The sequence below is a fragment of the Geotrypetes seraphini genome, chromosome 2, assembly GCF_902459505.1.
Source record: "Geotrypetes seraphini chromosome 2, aGeoSer1.1, whole genome shotgun sequence".
NCBI classification, from domain to species: Eukaryota; Metazoa; Chordata; class Amphibia; order Gymnophiona; family Dermophiidae; genus Geotrypetes; species Geotrypetes seraphini.
The window spans coordinates 141,992,328-142,008,917 of record NC_047085.1 but is presented as its reverse complement, the minus strand read 5'-3'; the positions used below and the strand labels follow the sequence as shown (position 1 = coordinate 142,008,917).

At 43.3% G+C, this 16,590-nt stretch overlaps 1 protein-coding gene across 1 annotated transcript in view; it reads left to right on the top strand.

The window, feature by feature from the left end:
- The window catches only part of MIB1 (mindbomb E3 ubiquitin protein ligase 1), a 273,835-nt gene that overhangs the window by 189,283 nt on the left and 67,962 nt on the right, over positions 1 to 16,590 (top strand). The window contains exon 13 of the mRNA XM_033933912.1: positions 10,736 to 10,868. Within this exon, the coding sequence (XP_033789803.1) occupies positions 10,736 to 10,868 (133 nt within the window). The remainder of the gene's footprint in view (positions 1 to 10,735; positions 10,869 to 16,590) is intronic.

Below are 16,590 nucleotides of genomic sequence, written 5' to 3'. Positions count from 1 at the left end.
CACTGTACTTAGAAACAATGGAGAGTGAATATGAGAAAAAAAAGGGGAGATATGGAACAATGTGTATCTCTCTACTGCCACAACAGATTGAAAAAGTTGTTCTGGTCACTTTATTATAAGTACAGTATATGACTTTTGTGAGTGGCCCAAGTAGCCCAGTTGATTGTGCAGGGACTGTTTAAGCTTCTCCATGAGAGTATTTTTTTGGTCCTTGCAGAAGCTTTAGCCTCTTCCCCCCCCCCCTTCCCAGCACCCCCAAAAGAAAGGTTTTTTTGTAATTTAGATCTTATAGGTGTTATGTGACAGTGAAAGGCTGAGATGGTTAGCAGCAAGTTCTGAAATCCTAGTTAGTTAGCTTGCCTTATTAGATGGCATTTTAAAACTTTGTTGACACTTCCAAGATAGCAAAGAGAAAAAAAATGTATTTTATGACAAAAGCACTAAAATTATTTCAGGTTCAGAAAATTCATTAAGTAGTGTTTATTTAGGCAACACAAAGCATTTTAATGACATTTATCTTGATTTACTAAAACATTGTCTTTGACTCTGAATTTAGTTTCTCTTTTAGGTATGTTAAAAAACATTATTTGCAAATACATATCACTGAATTTAGTTATGTCAAACTTGGAAACTTTAACAACATATAAAATACTCATTCATACTTCATTTCTTAGAAAGACAGAGAAATATTTATTTGAGAATGTACAAGGGGTGTTCAATAATTTATCTACCTCAGTAGGAAAGAAAAGAGTTTTCAAAAAATGTTTGTTTTATTTTTCAATATATGTATGCTTCCACTTTCCTGAAATGACTTTAACACCTTTGAAAATAATTCTTCAGTTTGACCTTCAAACCAGGATGTCACAGCTTCCTTGATGTTTTCATCACTTGATAACCGCTGTCCGTGGAGAGATTTCTTCAAAACTCAGAACAGGAAATAATCTGAGGGAGCCAGGTCAAGACTGTAGGGTGGATGATCAGGTGCTGAAACCCACATTCTCGGATGGCAGCCTGTGATTGTTGTGACAAGTGTACTAGTACATTGTCATGAAGAAACAGCATGCCTGCTGTGAATTCTCCTTGTCTTTTCTCCTTGATTGACTCCTGCAAAACGATCACTGTGTTGGCGTAACTCTCCCTGGTTATGGTTGTCTTGTGTGACATGAACTCCAGAAACCCTTCATCCCAGAAGAGAGTTGCCATGACTTTGACTACAGATTTTTCTATCTTGAACTTTTTGGGGGTGCAGATGACTTGTGCTTCCTTTTTTTTTTATTTATTTATCATTTTATATATAGATACATATACATTACTTGTATAAGAAAATAAAGAGAGAACTTCCACAAGTTTTAAAGGAGAAAAATATATCTGGATAATGTCCATTTTCATAATTGAGCCAAAAATTCACTCTTAATTAGTCCACATTCTGGAGGAGAAACAATTCACATTTGTGAGAGATATTTATAATAAGATAGTATCAGTAAACCATATTTGTAGAGTACATCTTCCTCTTACTTTACTTTGGAAGTTATCCTACATTCCCTTCAGAGATATTTGAAGTTGTTATTACCTTTCCTTCAAGAAAAAATTGTAATTGTGAGGGCTCAAAGAATATATATGAATGTTGATCCAAAAGGATCTTACATTTACAAGGATATCTCAATTGGTATTTGGCCCCCAATTGTATTACAAACTGTTTCAGTTCAAGGAACCTCTTCCGTCTGGTCTGAGTTGCTTTTGAGACGTCTGGAAACATACTGATCTTACTATCCAGAAAGGTCACTTCTTTCAACCTGAAAAACAGTCTAAGAAGTGCCTCTTTGTCTTGTTGAAAGACAAACGCCACCACAAGAGTAGAACGACAGATTACTTCATCCTCTGAAGTTTCAAGAACTTCTGTTAAGTTCAAAGGATTAGGAAATTCAGGAGAAACTTCTGTACCTGAAGTTTTCTGTTTTGATATGGTAAATAATATATCCTATGTAAAGGAGGTAGTCCGGCATCAGGATATTTGAATATTTCTTTTAGGAACTTGTAAAACATTTCCTTAGGCGGTGTTGTTAACACCTTAGGAAAATTAAGGATTCTTAAATTCAACATTTTCATATAATTTTCAAAGTTTTCCATTTTCCAAGTAAATAGTAATCTGTCCTGCAAAATAACAGACTGAGAAGCTTGTAAACTTTGAAATTTCTGATCCAAATTTTGAACCTTTCCTTCCTGATCCTTCAACTCCTCTTGTAATTTGTCCAATCTCCTTTCTTGAAGAGTCACCTGAGGTAGGGTTCCTGCACATAGTTTATACAAAGAGTCTAACGCCATCCAAATAGACTCTAAAGTTATCTCAGCTGGTCTTACCAAAGGAAGGACTGTAGAAACCTGCCCTTCACTCGCTGAAATCTCAACCACCTCCTCCGATGTAGTTATTCCTGCCGAGAGCACTTGAGGATTAGGCAAGCCCTCCAGTTCCATCGGCGACGCCATCCATCCCTGTGGAACCGCCGCTATTCCCCAGTCTCGCGGCTGCAGAGGAGATGGAGGTCCCGCGGGGCTGAGCGAGACTTCGCTCCCGAGAGCCGAAATCTCTCTCCGATTCGGCTCAGCCGGAACGCCCTGTGGTGAAGATGTGAAGAAACGAGTTATTCCCTCCTGCCTCGTTGAAGCGGATCCCGGCTGCCGGGCTGAAGCAGCCGCTCTGCCTCATCTTTTTGGCATGTCGCCAGCAAGATTAAGCCCGATACCAGGTAGGAATTTAATTTCGCAGGAGAGCTCAACTCAGCGTCCTCTCTACGACGCGGCCATCTTGTTTCTCCGACTTGTGCTTCCACTGCATGGACTCCATTTTGTACTCAGGATCTCTGTGATAGACCCAAGTGTCATCTCCAGTAACCAAATGATGAAAAGAAATCACTTGGTCTTCACAGAGCATCTCCAAGTTCTCCTGACAGCACTGAAGCCTTGTGGCTTTCTAACATGGTGTCAGCATTCTTGGAACTCATCTGGCACTAACCTTGGACATGCCCAACTTTTCATGAATTATTTTCCAAACTGTGCCTGCCAAGATGCCCATTTCTTCTTAATTTATTTGTCTGACAAAATTAAATCCTCAACGTTCTTGCACATTTCTGTGGAAGTTGCTGCCATAGGCCGTCCAGTGTGAGGGTCATCTTCAGTGAATACTCTACCCCACTTAAACAGCTTGCTACAAAATTTTACTTTGTAGGATGATGGGGCAGACTCGCTGTAAACTGCAATCATGCGTTCATGGATCTCCTTTGGCTTTTTCTCTTCTTTTGTGAGAAATTTTTATCACTGAACAGTGCTCCAAATCTAGCAGTTTCTTACGTTATTCATACGAGAACTCTCCTGACAGTAATGTCTCTTGAAATATTAAACTTGCACTGAGCTGCAACTGTGCATGAGTAACCTGTACAGACTTATTTTAACACACTTGCTACTTTCATACTCGGGTAGATAAATTATTGTGTGCCCCTCATAGGTAGCTGTGATTATTAAAATTTAGAAGTGGAAAGTAAATTGCTAACAGTGAAGCCTGAAAGTATTATTATGTCCAGTCAGTAGCGTACCTAGGGTATATGGCACCCGGGGCCCATCATTTTTTGACACCCCCCCCCCATGTAAAAAAATATTTTTTGTAATGACCATGAAACGGAATAAATGGTCAGAATAGAAACAGGCAGTGAAAATTTTCTTATATTCCAAACATAACATAACATAAATTATGTCTGAATTGTCATAACATCAGAAGTACATATGGAGTAGTTGCAGGTGATGCTTGGGACAGTTCTGATTGTGTTAGTTCGGTTTTATGTGTTTTTTGAATAGAAGGGTTTTTATTTCTTTTTGAAGGTTTTGTAGTCTGTGGTCGAGGTCAATAGGTTGTAGAGTTGGGGGTCGAGTGTTGCAGCTCGAATGGCTAGGAGGTTGTCGAACAGTTTTTTTCTTTTGATGTTTTGGATTGGAGGGTGTGTGAATGGTGTGTGAGTTCTCCTATGTCTGTTTGAGGTAGATTGAATTATTTCCTGAAGAAATTAGTTACCCCCTCATCCCACACACATTAATTCTCTTCCATTTTTGTTCCCATTATAAAAAACACTGATAAGTTCCCAGAAAAAAAAATACATTAAAATAAGAAGTGAAAACAAAGGCCCCTACAGATGAGAACATAAAATAAGAATAGCCTAACTGGGTCAGACCAATGGTCCATCATTCTCATGGTAGCCAATCCAGGACACTAATACCTGGTCAAAACCCAAAGAGTAGCAACATTCCATGCTACCGATCCAGGGCAAGCAGACACTTCCCCCATGTCTTAATAACAGATTATGGACTTTTCCTCCAGGAATTTGTCCAAATCTTTCTTAAAACCAGCTACACTATCTGCTTTTACCATAACTTCTGGCCACTTCATTTTTAAGTTTAGATCTTTCCTTTCAAACAGAGACCTTGCTAGATGTCAAATACAGCACAAGGTAACTTCACATGGACTTAGCTGTGCAGGAAATGTGAATCTCCTCATACACCTACCATATAGTCCAAAAATGTGCAAAGGTCTGTTTTTTTCTTTCGATCACAACATAGCCTAATGCCACACAAGCAGCGCTGTTACAAACATATTCTGTAGGTCAATGCTAAGGATAACAAAGTTTCCTTCCTTGGACCAGAAGGAGATACTGATAAACCACTGGAAGAGATCCCAAAACAACACCCAAAGACCCACTCAGTGTGTGAACCAGTTGAGTGGAGTGGACTAACTGGGGGGTGGAAGTGGGCCCGGAGTTTGCTCAGCAGAATTTCCCAGACCACCTCTTCCTCTCAACACATTGACACGCTGCCACCACCACCACTAGGAACACCTCACTGGGTAGGCCAGCTATGCTATAAACTTTATAAAACACATTATTATATTTTCTTATAAATCACATATTTTAACTGAACTCTGACATCCTCAGCCTTTCCATTCACAAAAATAGAAGGAAGAAAAGTTCCCATTTCCTGCTGTCTCATGTCCCCGACCTATACAATATTTTTTTTCTGCAGACCCTTCAAAAGTCTGACCAAATCCTCGTTTCACTTGCATTATAAAGTACTGAGGATGCCATCTCTCCCCAATCCCAGGTCCTAAAGTCTAAGACAGTAGCGCAAACTAATGCTGCCAGATTCAGGAAAAAAAATTTCGATTTGATTCAGCCTATTGAATTGGTTTTTCAATTCGATTTTCCTGCCCAGTTGGGTGATTTTTTTCAAAACTCCTGGTGGGTTTTATAGCTTTTTCACCCCCTTTGGCTTCTCCTAACCACACTGGCGCTGTGGTGTAAATAAAATAAAGAAACAAAAAGGACTTTTCCTCTCTCTGTTAAATCCTAGCTCACGTTTGCAGTCCAACACCAGCTCTGGCAGGATACACATTTCAAATACTGACATATTGTAATCATAAAACAGAAAATAAAATTAATTTTTCTACCTTTTGTTGTCTGGTTATATTTCAAATCTTGTTGGTCCAAGGCTCTGGTTTTCTTCTGATAACTTGCTTGCCAGGGTCTCCTTCTTTCTTCTTTCTGCATGCTAACTATCCATCTGCCAACTCTGTCCTCCCTTTCCATTTCCCTTCCCTTCCCAGGAAGTCTGGTATCTTTCCTTTTTTTCATCTCCCTCCACAGATCCACCTTTTCTTAACTACCCTTTCATCCGGCATCTCTCCCTCCTTCCCCACCACCCCCGAGTCCACCATCTCTCCCTTTCTTTTCCCAATTATCCTCCTATCCAGTATCTCTATCTCTCCTCCACACCATCCCTTGTGTCCAATTTCTCTCCCTTTCTGCTCCTTCCCTCCCTAAATCCCATGGTCCATCATCTCTCTCCCTCTCCTCTATTTTCAGACCCATTATTTCTTTCCCCCCCCCAAAGTTTGGCATATGCACGTCTCTTTGAACACCCCCTTCCCTCCGTGTACTTCTAAACCAGGGTCCCCCCCACGGCCTGTCCCCCCTTGAAGGCCTGTCCCCCCCTTGAAGGCCTGCCTGCCTATCCCCCCCTTGAAGGCCTGTCCCCCCCTTGAAGGCCTGCACACTCCCGAATGCCTGTCCCACCCCCTTGTAGGCCTGTCCCCCCCTTGAAGGCCTGCACACCCCCGAAGGCCTGTCCCACCCCCTTGTAGGCCTGTCCCACCCCCTTGTAGGCCTGTCCCCCCCCACTTGAAGGCCTGTCCCCCCTTGTAGGCCTATCCCCCCCTTGAAGGCCTGTCCCCCCCCTTGAAGGCCTGCACCCCCCCGAAGGCCTGTCCCCCCCTTGAAGACCTGTCCCCCCCCTTGAAGGCCTGCCTGCCTGTCCCCCCCTTGAAGGCCTGTCCCCCCCTTGAAGGCCTGCACCCCCTTGAAGGCCTGCACCCCCCTTGAAGGTCACCCCCCCGAAGGCCTGCACCCCCCCGAAGGCCGGTCTCCCCCCCTTGAAGGCCTGTCCTACCCCCTTGTAGGCCTGTCCCACCCCCTTGTAGGCCTGCCTGCCCCCCTTGAAGGCCTGTCCCTCCCCCTTGAAGGTCTGCACCCCCCCCGAAGGCCTGCCTGTCCCCCCCTTGAAGGCCAGCCTGTCCCCCCCCTTGAAGGCCTGTCCCCCCTTGAAGGCCTGCCTGCCTGTCACCCCCCCTCCCCCTTGAAAGCCTGCCTGCCTGCCTGCCCGTCCCACCCTGAAGGCCTGATGCCCCGACCCACCCCGAAGGACCGCTCGCCCCCCCTGGCCTCCCCGCACCACCTATGAAGCAGCCCGCAGCAGGATTGCGATGTCAGCGATCCCTGCGCTGCTTTGGCGCTGCGGTCCCGCCCCTCCTTTGACATCAGAGGAGGGGCGGGACCGCGGCGCAGGAAGCAGCACCCAAGCAGCTCAGGGATCGCTGACATCGCGATCCTGCTGCGGGCTGCTTCATAGGTGATGCAGGAAGGTCAGTGGGGCGAGCAGTCCTTCGGGGTGGGGGGGACTGAACGGCAAGGCCGGGAGCACCCCCTCAGGGCTGGCACCCCGGGCGGACCGCCCCCCCCCCTTAGTACGCTACTGTGTCCGGTGCTTTTCTGTTAATTTTTACATAGAAACATGATGGCAGATAAAGGCCAAATGGCCCAACCAGTCTGCCCATCCACAGCATCTACATCTCCTCTCCCTAAGAGATACCACATGCCTTCCCCACGCTTTCTTGAATTCAGACACAGTTTTTGTTTCCACCACTTCTACCAGGAGACTATTACACTCATCTACCACTCTTTCTGTAAAAAAGTATTTCCTTAGAGTACTCTTGAGTCTATAAACTCTTAACTTCATTCTGTGCCCTCTCATTCTGGAGCATCCTTTCAAACATAATTCTAGTGCAAAAGACATACAAATCTTGAAATAATGGGTTATTCTTCTTTAATCACAAGTTGTGTAGAAGGCATCATTTACATTTTTTGGCTCTACGTTTTGCAACCCTGGGCTATGCTTTAGCTCAAACAAACACATCCATATAATAATTCAAATCACTACTATATATAAGGGGATGGAAAAACCTCAGAGACCTTTAAAAAGCCACAGTGCTGCTTAAGATTTAGCAAATGGAGCAGGTCATGTCTCAGTCACCAGTCAAAACCCCTTGTGATTACTTCATATATAAAGTGCAAATTGGAAAAGTGAATTTTCATTTCAAACGTATTTTATGCAAAAAGATGATGAAACGCCAGTACTGCTCTTCAAGCACGATGTAGCCTCCGTTTCACCAGGATAACCCAGACTTCTTCAGGGAAAGTGCTGTAGTGCTTTGTATTGTTTTTCATTGAGAAAAATGGCACTACAGCACTACAGAAATTTCATGGCGACACCAGGAAGTTCTTCTTCACCGAAAGGGTGGTCGATCGTTGGAATGAACTTCCACCTCAGGTGATTCAGGCCAGCAGCGTGAAGGATTTTAAAAGGAAATGGGATACACATGTGGGATCTCTAGGGGGGTAAATTCAAGGGGGTAGGGTTGTTGGAGTGGGCAGACTTGATGGACTGAGGCCCTTTTCTGCCGTCATCTTCTATGTTTCTATGTTTCCTAAAGAAGCCTGGTGTTTCATTATGGCGTTTATTGTGCAAGTCAAGCAAATTGGTGAGACAAGATCTCCCTCAGCTGAACCCATGCTGACTGTCTCATTAAATCGCGTTTGTCTACGTATTCCACAATTTTATTTTTTATAATTGTTTCCACCATTTTGTCTGGCACTGAAGTCAGGCTTACTGGTCTGTAATTTCTCAGATTTCAGCTGGAACCCTTTTTAAAAATCAGTGTAACATTGGTCACCCTCCAATCTTCAGGTACTACAGACGATTTTAGCAACAGGTTACAGATCACTAACACCAGGTCGGCAATTTCATGTTTGAGTTCTTTTAGTACCCTGGGATGTATAGCATCTGGTCCAGGCGATTTATCATTTTTTAACTTGTCAATTTGGCTTAGACATCTTCCAGATTCACTGAGATATCCTCCACATCATCATTCTTGAAAATCATTTCCAGTTCAAGTAGATCTCTTACATCTTCTTCCATAAAGACCGAAGCAAAAGATTCATTCAGTTTCTCCGCTATAGTCTTATCGTATCTGAGCCCTTCTTTTGCTCCTTGATCATCCAATGGTCCCACAGATTCCCTCACAGGTTTTCTGCTTCTGATGTACCTAAAAAAATTGTTATGAGTTTTTGCCTCTTTTGCAAATTTCTCTTCATATTCTTTCTTAGCTTTCTTTATCAATGCTTTGCATCTAACTTGCCACTGCTTGTGTCTCTCTTTTTATTTTCTTCATTTGAACCCTTTTTTCCTTTCTTTAAAGGATGGTTTTTTTTGGCTCTAATAGTAGCCTCTTTCACTTCACATTTTAAACCATGCTGGCTCTTGTTTCCTCTTCTTTCTACCTTTTCTGATAAATGGAATACATCTGGTCTGGGCTTCCACGATGGTATTTTTAAATAACATCCACGCCTGGTTTACAATACTAACCTTTGCAACTGATCCTTTTAGCTTTTTTTTTTAACCATTTTCCTCATTTTATCATAATTGCCCTTCAAAAATTAAATACCTCTACAGTCGATTTCTTTTGCGATGTCACTCCCAGAATCAGTTCAAATTTGATCATGTTATGATCACTTTTTCCCAGTGGACACAGTTAACTCCTGTACTATGCCTTGCATTCCATTAAGGACTAAATCAAAAATAGCTCCCCCTCTTGCCGGTTCCCAGACCAGTTGTTCCAAGAAGCAGTCATTTATGACATCTAGGAATTTTACCTCCCTGGCACACCCCGATGTAACATTTAACCAGTCAATATTGGGGTAATTGAAATCACTCAGTACCACACTATCATACTCTATAAACACTACCTAGAGCAGGGATGTCAAAGTCCCTCTTAAAGGGCCACAATCCAGTCGGGTTTTCAGGATTTCCCCAATGAATATGCATCATCTCGGTGAGAGGGAGAATTAGAAGTCCTTGAGCATGCGCAGATGCATGCTCAAGGCCAGCAGAAGCAGGAAGATCTTCTAGCAGCATCGGCACGTCTTGTAGGCTGCATGCCAGTGCCAGATTGGGGGGGGGGGTAAGTTTAAATTGTTCGGGTGGGGGGTGCCGATTCGCGCGGAGGAGGGTCTTTGCAAGTGGAGGGGGGGGGGGCAGTGCCGCTGGCCTCGGGGGGTGGGAACGTAACAAAGTGAGTTTCCATTATTTCCTATGGAGAAACTCGCTTTGATATACGAGTATTTTGGTTTACGAGCATGCTTCTGGAACAAACTATGCTCGTAAACCAAGGTTCCACTGTAATGTACTAAAAGTTTAGCACCTAACTCTAGGTGCTCAAATGGAAGTTAAAGATAGTTAGGTGCCTAACTGTCATTCTTCCTCCCCCCACCTTCATTTTAGCACTTAAGTGCACTTAGGCACTATTCTATAACTGAGCACCTAAATGTTCTAGCTCTAAGTGTAAAGGGGGTATTCACATAGGAGGGTCATGGATGTTAACAGCTGTTTGAGCACATGTTTTATTGAATGCTGTCAATTAAGCACCTAACTATTGCATTTAAAGCATTCATGTTTGTACCTGCCATAGTACTGGAGTAAGTGGTGGAACCTATTCTATAATACATTAAGTGTACAAATTTGGTGTTATAAAATCCTCATACTAGCTTAGCGCCTAGATTTGGGTGCCTAACTTTTAGCATTGTTTATTGAAATCCCCTATTATATAGGAAAATTTGATTTGAAGGTAAACGAAAAGATTATTCAAATAGGCATGGGATTAATTCCCTATATATAAAAGGTAGTTTGTTCCTGTGAATGTTGCAACGAGAGTGCCACATGTACATGTGAAAGGAAGCTCACAGTGCTAGGTGTGATCTGGCAAGCCAAATGATACAGTTTGAGGAAAGTCTAGATCCTGCCAGCCAACCAAACAAGACATAGCTGTGGTGATTCCCTCCCTTCCCCCAAATTGAATGGTCAATGTTTGGTTTTTTTGTTGTTGAGTAAAACTTTTTTTGTTTATATATAGCCATCTAGATGGGATCTTAGCTTTATTGTTCTAGCATCTGAGAGAGTTGAGGAATATTCAGTATGTGCTATCAAGATCTCATAGTTTCATTCCTTCTAGAGACTCAGCTGTGTAATTGCCAACTGCTTAATTTGATTTCCACTGCTGCCTTCACATTGACTTTTTAATTTCCTTCAGCGCAATGCGTGTACTTTTGTCAAAACTTCCAAGGCCATGGATTGTGGATGAGAAGAAGGATGATGGTTATACTTCATTACATCTGGCAGCACTCAATAATCATGTTGAAGTGGCTGAACTGTTAGTGCATCAGGTAAGTTAATGTTGGTAATTATATTTCAGCTCTCCATATAAGGCAAAATAATAATCACATACTACCTTTATATATAGACTAATTAAATGCTTTTCTCATACTTGTATCCATTTTATCATAAATAGGAGAGGTCATAGCTATCTATCTCTCTGAATATATACAGATATGACCTCTCCTATCTATAATAATAAAACGCTACGCGCGCATGCGCACTCTCGCCGCATGTTCCCTGATCCCTGATCTGTCGGGATGTGGCGGCAAGAGTACGCATGCGCTAGATGGTGCGGAGTGAGGGGCCGGGACTTAGGGGAAGGAGAGCAGGCCCTGGATTCGGCTGGCCCCGGCCAGGCAAGACCCCCCTTCCCCGCCGCACCCGGCCCCGGCGGTCCCTGCCGGCAGAGAAGGAAAGACAGCTCGGTGGCGGGTTGGCGTGACAGCGGCATGGGTTGCGCCTGCTTAGCACCGCGGAGCAGCCCAGACCAAGGCGGCCGACGATTGGCTGGGGCGACAGCGCTCAGAAGCCCCGGCTGGGAGCGCGAGACTGGTAGGGGGCGGGCGCTGTTACTGTCCGGGGGTTGGAGGCGAGGCCGTTAGAGTGACGAAGAACATAGCAGGAATCTCCAAGCCCTGCCAGTGGAAGACATCAGCCACTCAATAAAGATGTGAACCCCTTTTTAAAGCTTGCAGCAGTCAGCCCTTGGAGCCCCAATGCTGGTACCCTACACATGCTCAGTTCTACGGAGCGACCCAGACCAAGGCAGCCGACAATTGCCTGGGGCGACGGCGCTCAGAAGCCCCGGCTGGGAGCGCGAGACTGGTAGGTGGGCGGGCGCTGTGGCTGTCCGGGGGAAGACAGACAGACAGGGAGAGAGACGGAAAGAAAAAGAGACAGGGGGAGAGAGACAAAAAGAAAGAAAGACAGACAGGGGGAAGGGAGAGCAACAGAAAGAAAGACAGACAGGGGGCCAGGGAAAGAGACAGAAAGAAAGATAGACAGAAAGAAAGAAAGGGGGCAGGGAGAGAGAAAGAAAGAAAGAAAAAGAAAGAAAGAAATGCCTGTCTACACATCTATTCTAGCACCCATTAATGTAATGGGCTAAAAAAATGGATATATATATATATATATATGTATATATTTTATATTTAGGGATATAGATATCCACTAACACACACTCATATTTGATACAGATTTGAGTATTGAGGGGGCCCTCTTTTTCTTCACTTTGAAATGTTTATACTGTAGCATCTGGAAGCAGGCTTCAGCACCTAGTGTACAATAAAACAGTTCTGGAGGCCCTTGTCTCAAAGGGATATAGAGAAAATTCTAGAAGAGGGCTATGAGGTGAGACTTGGAGAACAAAATATGTTTCTAGTGCAATAGGTGTATCATTCTGGATGGACGGGTTATATCCCTGTGCCCGCAAGCCACGCAGAAAGACTCCACTTCAGTTTTTTAATCCCTCCTACTTCACAGAGGGCTCTGCTACTCCGTACAATTTCTTTCATTCTGTACATGAGCTTGAAGGAGTGTTTCTGATTTACTCTGCTTATTTCTTTATTTTTCTTCAGTATTTTTGTGTATTTTTCATTTCTTTCAGTTCTGTAATTTCCAGTTCACCTCTGGAACCTTTTTTAAAAATTGGCGTCACATTGGCTACCCTTGTCTTCCGGTACTATGCTGAGTTTCAAAGAAAAATGACAAATTACCAACAATAGTTCTGCAAGTTAATTTTTCAATTCTATCAACACTCTAGGAAGTATAACATCCTGTCCAGGTGATTTGCTACTGTTCAAGTTTGTGAGATTGACCCATTACTTCTTCCAATGTTACAGAGATTTGTTTGAGAGTGTTCTTGGAGAATGCCACCACGGTTGCATATGTGAACAGACAATGAGGCATCAGGAGTACTCCATTATGTTTGAAGGCTCAGATGTTTTCAGGTGGGCGGAAGCTCACTTTCAGGCGCTATCCGCAGCCAATGTATAAGGAGTGAAAATCATGCAGGCCGATTTTTCTCAGCAGGCACACGCTAGACCCAGGAGAATGGTTACTGTCTCGAAGAACATTCAATCTCATTGTGCAACACTGGAGAAGTCCAGTGATGGTCTTTGATGCCTTCAGCCAAAAACACGAGGAAAACTAATTTCTACAGCCGAAGAGATGAATCAGGAAGCGCAGGATTGAATGTTTTGGTTCAGCTCTTGGCCACAGGAGAGGCTGCTTTGTGTTTCCATTGTGGCCAAAAGTGGGCTGGGTCATTCAAAATATGCAACCCACCCAGGGCATGTGATCCTGGTAGCCCCAGATTGGCCTCGCCAACCATAGTGTGCAGAGCTAGAATGACTCAAACGGGACAAATGCATCAATTTACCGGTCCATATGGGGCTACTCATTCAGGGTCAAATCCACATGGAGAACCTAGATTGCTTTGGTCTTATGGCATGGCTGTTGAGTGCTTTGCCTTAATATGCAGAGGATATTCGGAGGTAGTCATTTCTACTCTCCTCCGAACTAAAAAGGCTTCGACTGTTGCAGCCTACACTAAGACCTGGAATGCTTTTCAGCTCTGGTGCGCCAAAGATGATGTGGAGCCCCTGAAGGCCCCATTTCCGGTGATTTTTGACTTTCTACAGGCAGGTCTAAAGAAAGGCCTGGCAGTAGCATTGCTCAAAGTACAGGTGACAGGCCTCTTGTGCTTTCAAGCCCGAGTGGGAAATGTTTCACTGGCATCTCATCTAGATGTGACCAAATTTTTGAAGGGGATGCTCAGCTTGCAGCCTTTTCTGATGTGGAATCTTAACATTGTCCTGAAAGGACTTTGTAAGTCTCCGTATGAACCCTTTCAAAGGATGTCCCTGCTGGATCTTACGGTAAAGACAGTGTTTCTAGTGGTGTTTGTCTCGGAGAACTATACCTCAGGATTACAGAAGCAGGAATTTTCCTACACATAGTACCTTCCTTTCTACTGAAGATTGTTTCAGCCTTTCACATCAGGTTTTCAAGTTTCAAGTTGTTATGAAAATTTGATTCTATCATTTATCACATTTCTAAGCGAGTTTACAATAAGGGAGAAAGGAAGAACACCTATGACAATACAAATATTATAAAAAGAAGATAAAACAACTTTAACTTAAAGGCATACTTAATTGAACTTACAAGACTAGACTAACAGGAAAATAGTAGGTTGGGGAAGAAATACAATTGAAAATAGGATAGAAGAACATTTAAGGAAAGAACAAAAAAGAAGGTAAATGCTGTAAATTATTTCTTTGGATAGAATGATATGAGAAGGCGTGAGAAAGAATTAGATATTAAAATCTTCTTTGAACAGATGGCTCTTGAGGCCTTTGAAACAATCTAGATTGCTTTCTTCCCTCACAAGAGCGGGGAGAGTATTCCAAAGATGTGGGGCAACCACAGAAAAGATGTCTTGACGTTTAGTGCCAATTACATACAGCGAGGGAACAGTAAGTAATCTGTGATCTGAGGATCTGAGAAGGCGGGATGGCTCATATGGAATCAGATATAAATCAATAAATTGGGGGGGGGGATTTAATCTGTAATGTTTTAAAAGTTATTAATGAAATTTTGTAAGAGATCCGTCTACTCTGTCTGCAAGACCCAAGCTCCATTAGCTATCTTCATCCCTGCCTTGCTCCCGCCCCTTACAGTTTAGTTTCTTTTTATTTCTGCCATTGCATCCAGTGTCTAATGTTGGTGAAAGTAACACAGCACAGTCTTGAGTCGGCATTTGAATATCCATTACCTGCTTCTTCTGGATCCACTGATTTGGCCTCTGCTTCTTGACTACTTCATAGAGAATGATATGGGGACTGCTCCATTCCTGCAAGTTCAGCCCTTGCCCATACCCTTTCTCTGCGGGCTCTGTCTTCATCTGCACAAGCCTTGAACAGTTATGATTTTATATTTAAATCTTTTTATTAAAGTATAAAAACGGACAATATTCTTTACAACTGTTTATAATTCACAAATAGTCTTACATTTCAATCTTGTTTTAGCACAACCTTCCTAACGATTTGGTTGGCCCTTTGGTACCCTGTCCCTCTTTATCTTCCTAGCTCCTTTCCTATAACCCTTCATTGTAGCTCCTTTTCAACCTAACCCTGTAAACCGTGCCGAGCTCTACGCTTGTGGAGATGGTGCGGTATACAAACCTAAGGTTTAGTTTAGTTTAGTTAGTTTAGTGTTTTTACATCAGCTGGAAAGATAATTGGATTGTCTTTCAGACATGGATGTAAAAGAGAAACACCACTGTCTAGTGCATGAATGGGAAAATAAGTTTTGTCTAAATGTTGGAAATGCTCCTTGATGCCAGCAACGGTGGATGAATCTGTTGCAGTAATAATAAGATTCTTGAGCAACTGGGCACATGAAGGAAGGAGCCTGATCAGCAGACAAAGACTCTCGTTGCCACATCACAGGCAGACAAAACACAAGTAATGTCATTTAATAGTAGTTAATTTAAATCCAAAAGCATCTTCTGCAGTTTTTTAATTATTCAGTTCAATTGTCAGTTGTCTAAAGATGTTAATGTTTTTACATATTGATACTAGCATCTTATAAATGCTGTTTCTTCTAGTTGGAACAGTTTGTTTAAGGCTAGTCACAAGTTTTTAGGCTGACAGTTTGTCCCCATCCCATCCCCAAAAGCTTTGTCTCTGCCCCTTTCCTATGGGCTCTGTCCCTATCCCCACCCCCGTCTCACAGTTAACCGCAGGTCCTCATCCCCATGTCATTCTCTAGTACTTCAGCTGATTCTTCCCTTCCTCCAGGGCCTTTACTGCATTCATCAGCCTTTTCTTTTCTCCACTCTTTGAATCTCCAGGGCGCTCTCTTGTTGCAGGTTCCCCTAGCAACTCTACACCAGATCACTGTCTCCTTGCTCTGTATACTTTCTCTAAGCATCTGTGTACCTGGCTTGGCTCCTTTCTCCATCATGCTTCTGCTGTGACCAGTGGCACAAAGGTTGGTGCCTGGCTCTCAAAAAACTCCTGCTGTGCTGCTTCTCTTCTCTTTCCAGCCACTCCTGCCCAGTGTGCGGCCAGTGAGTAACTGCATATTTTAAACCCACTGATTAGGCTTCTTTCTATCACCTTACCCCCACCACATCACTACCTGTCGTCATATGCTATCACTACCTGTCGTCATATGCTGGAATCCATGGGACTATCTTAATTTCAGTGACCTGGGACAACTGGGTTGCCTTGAAACATATTTTAGAAAAAAGGGTGCTGGAGAAGTTATAAGTGTTAAATGAAGAATTCTCCTTTCCTTCCCTCGGCCAACCACAGTCATTGGAGAAGGACTTGTTTAGCAAACTTAAGCACTTCAACACCTGCATAACTTGTGACTTTCTGTGTTTCCTAGCTTTAGAGGTTTCCCTGGAGAATTGGAACACTGTACTAGCATATTTGTAAATGAACTTCAACAAAAACCGTTGCTAATGAAAATCATGATGACACTGAGCAGGGAGAGGGCCATGGCATAAAAGGGAGGATATCAGAAGGGAGCAGTGGGTAGAGTGCAGAGAGGGGGCATGAAGAAAAGAGAGAAGGATAGAGGAACCACAAAAAGAGGGAAAACAATAAATGCAATGTGCATGCATACACACAGCAAGGCAATAAATCCAGGACTAGCTCAACCTGTGAACTAAGTAAGGCACTAGCTAAGGCCTTCAAAATATCTGCCTGGTATTTCACT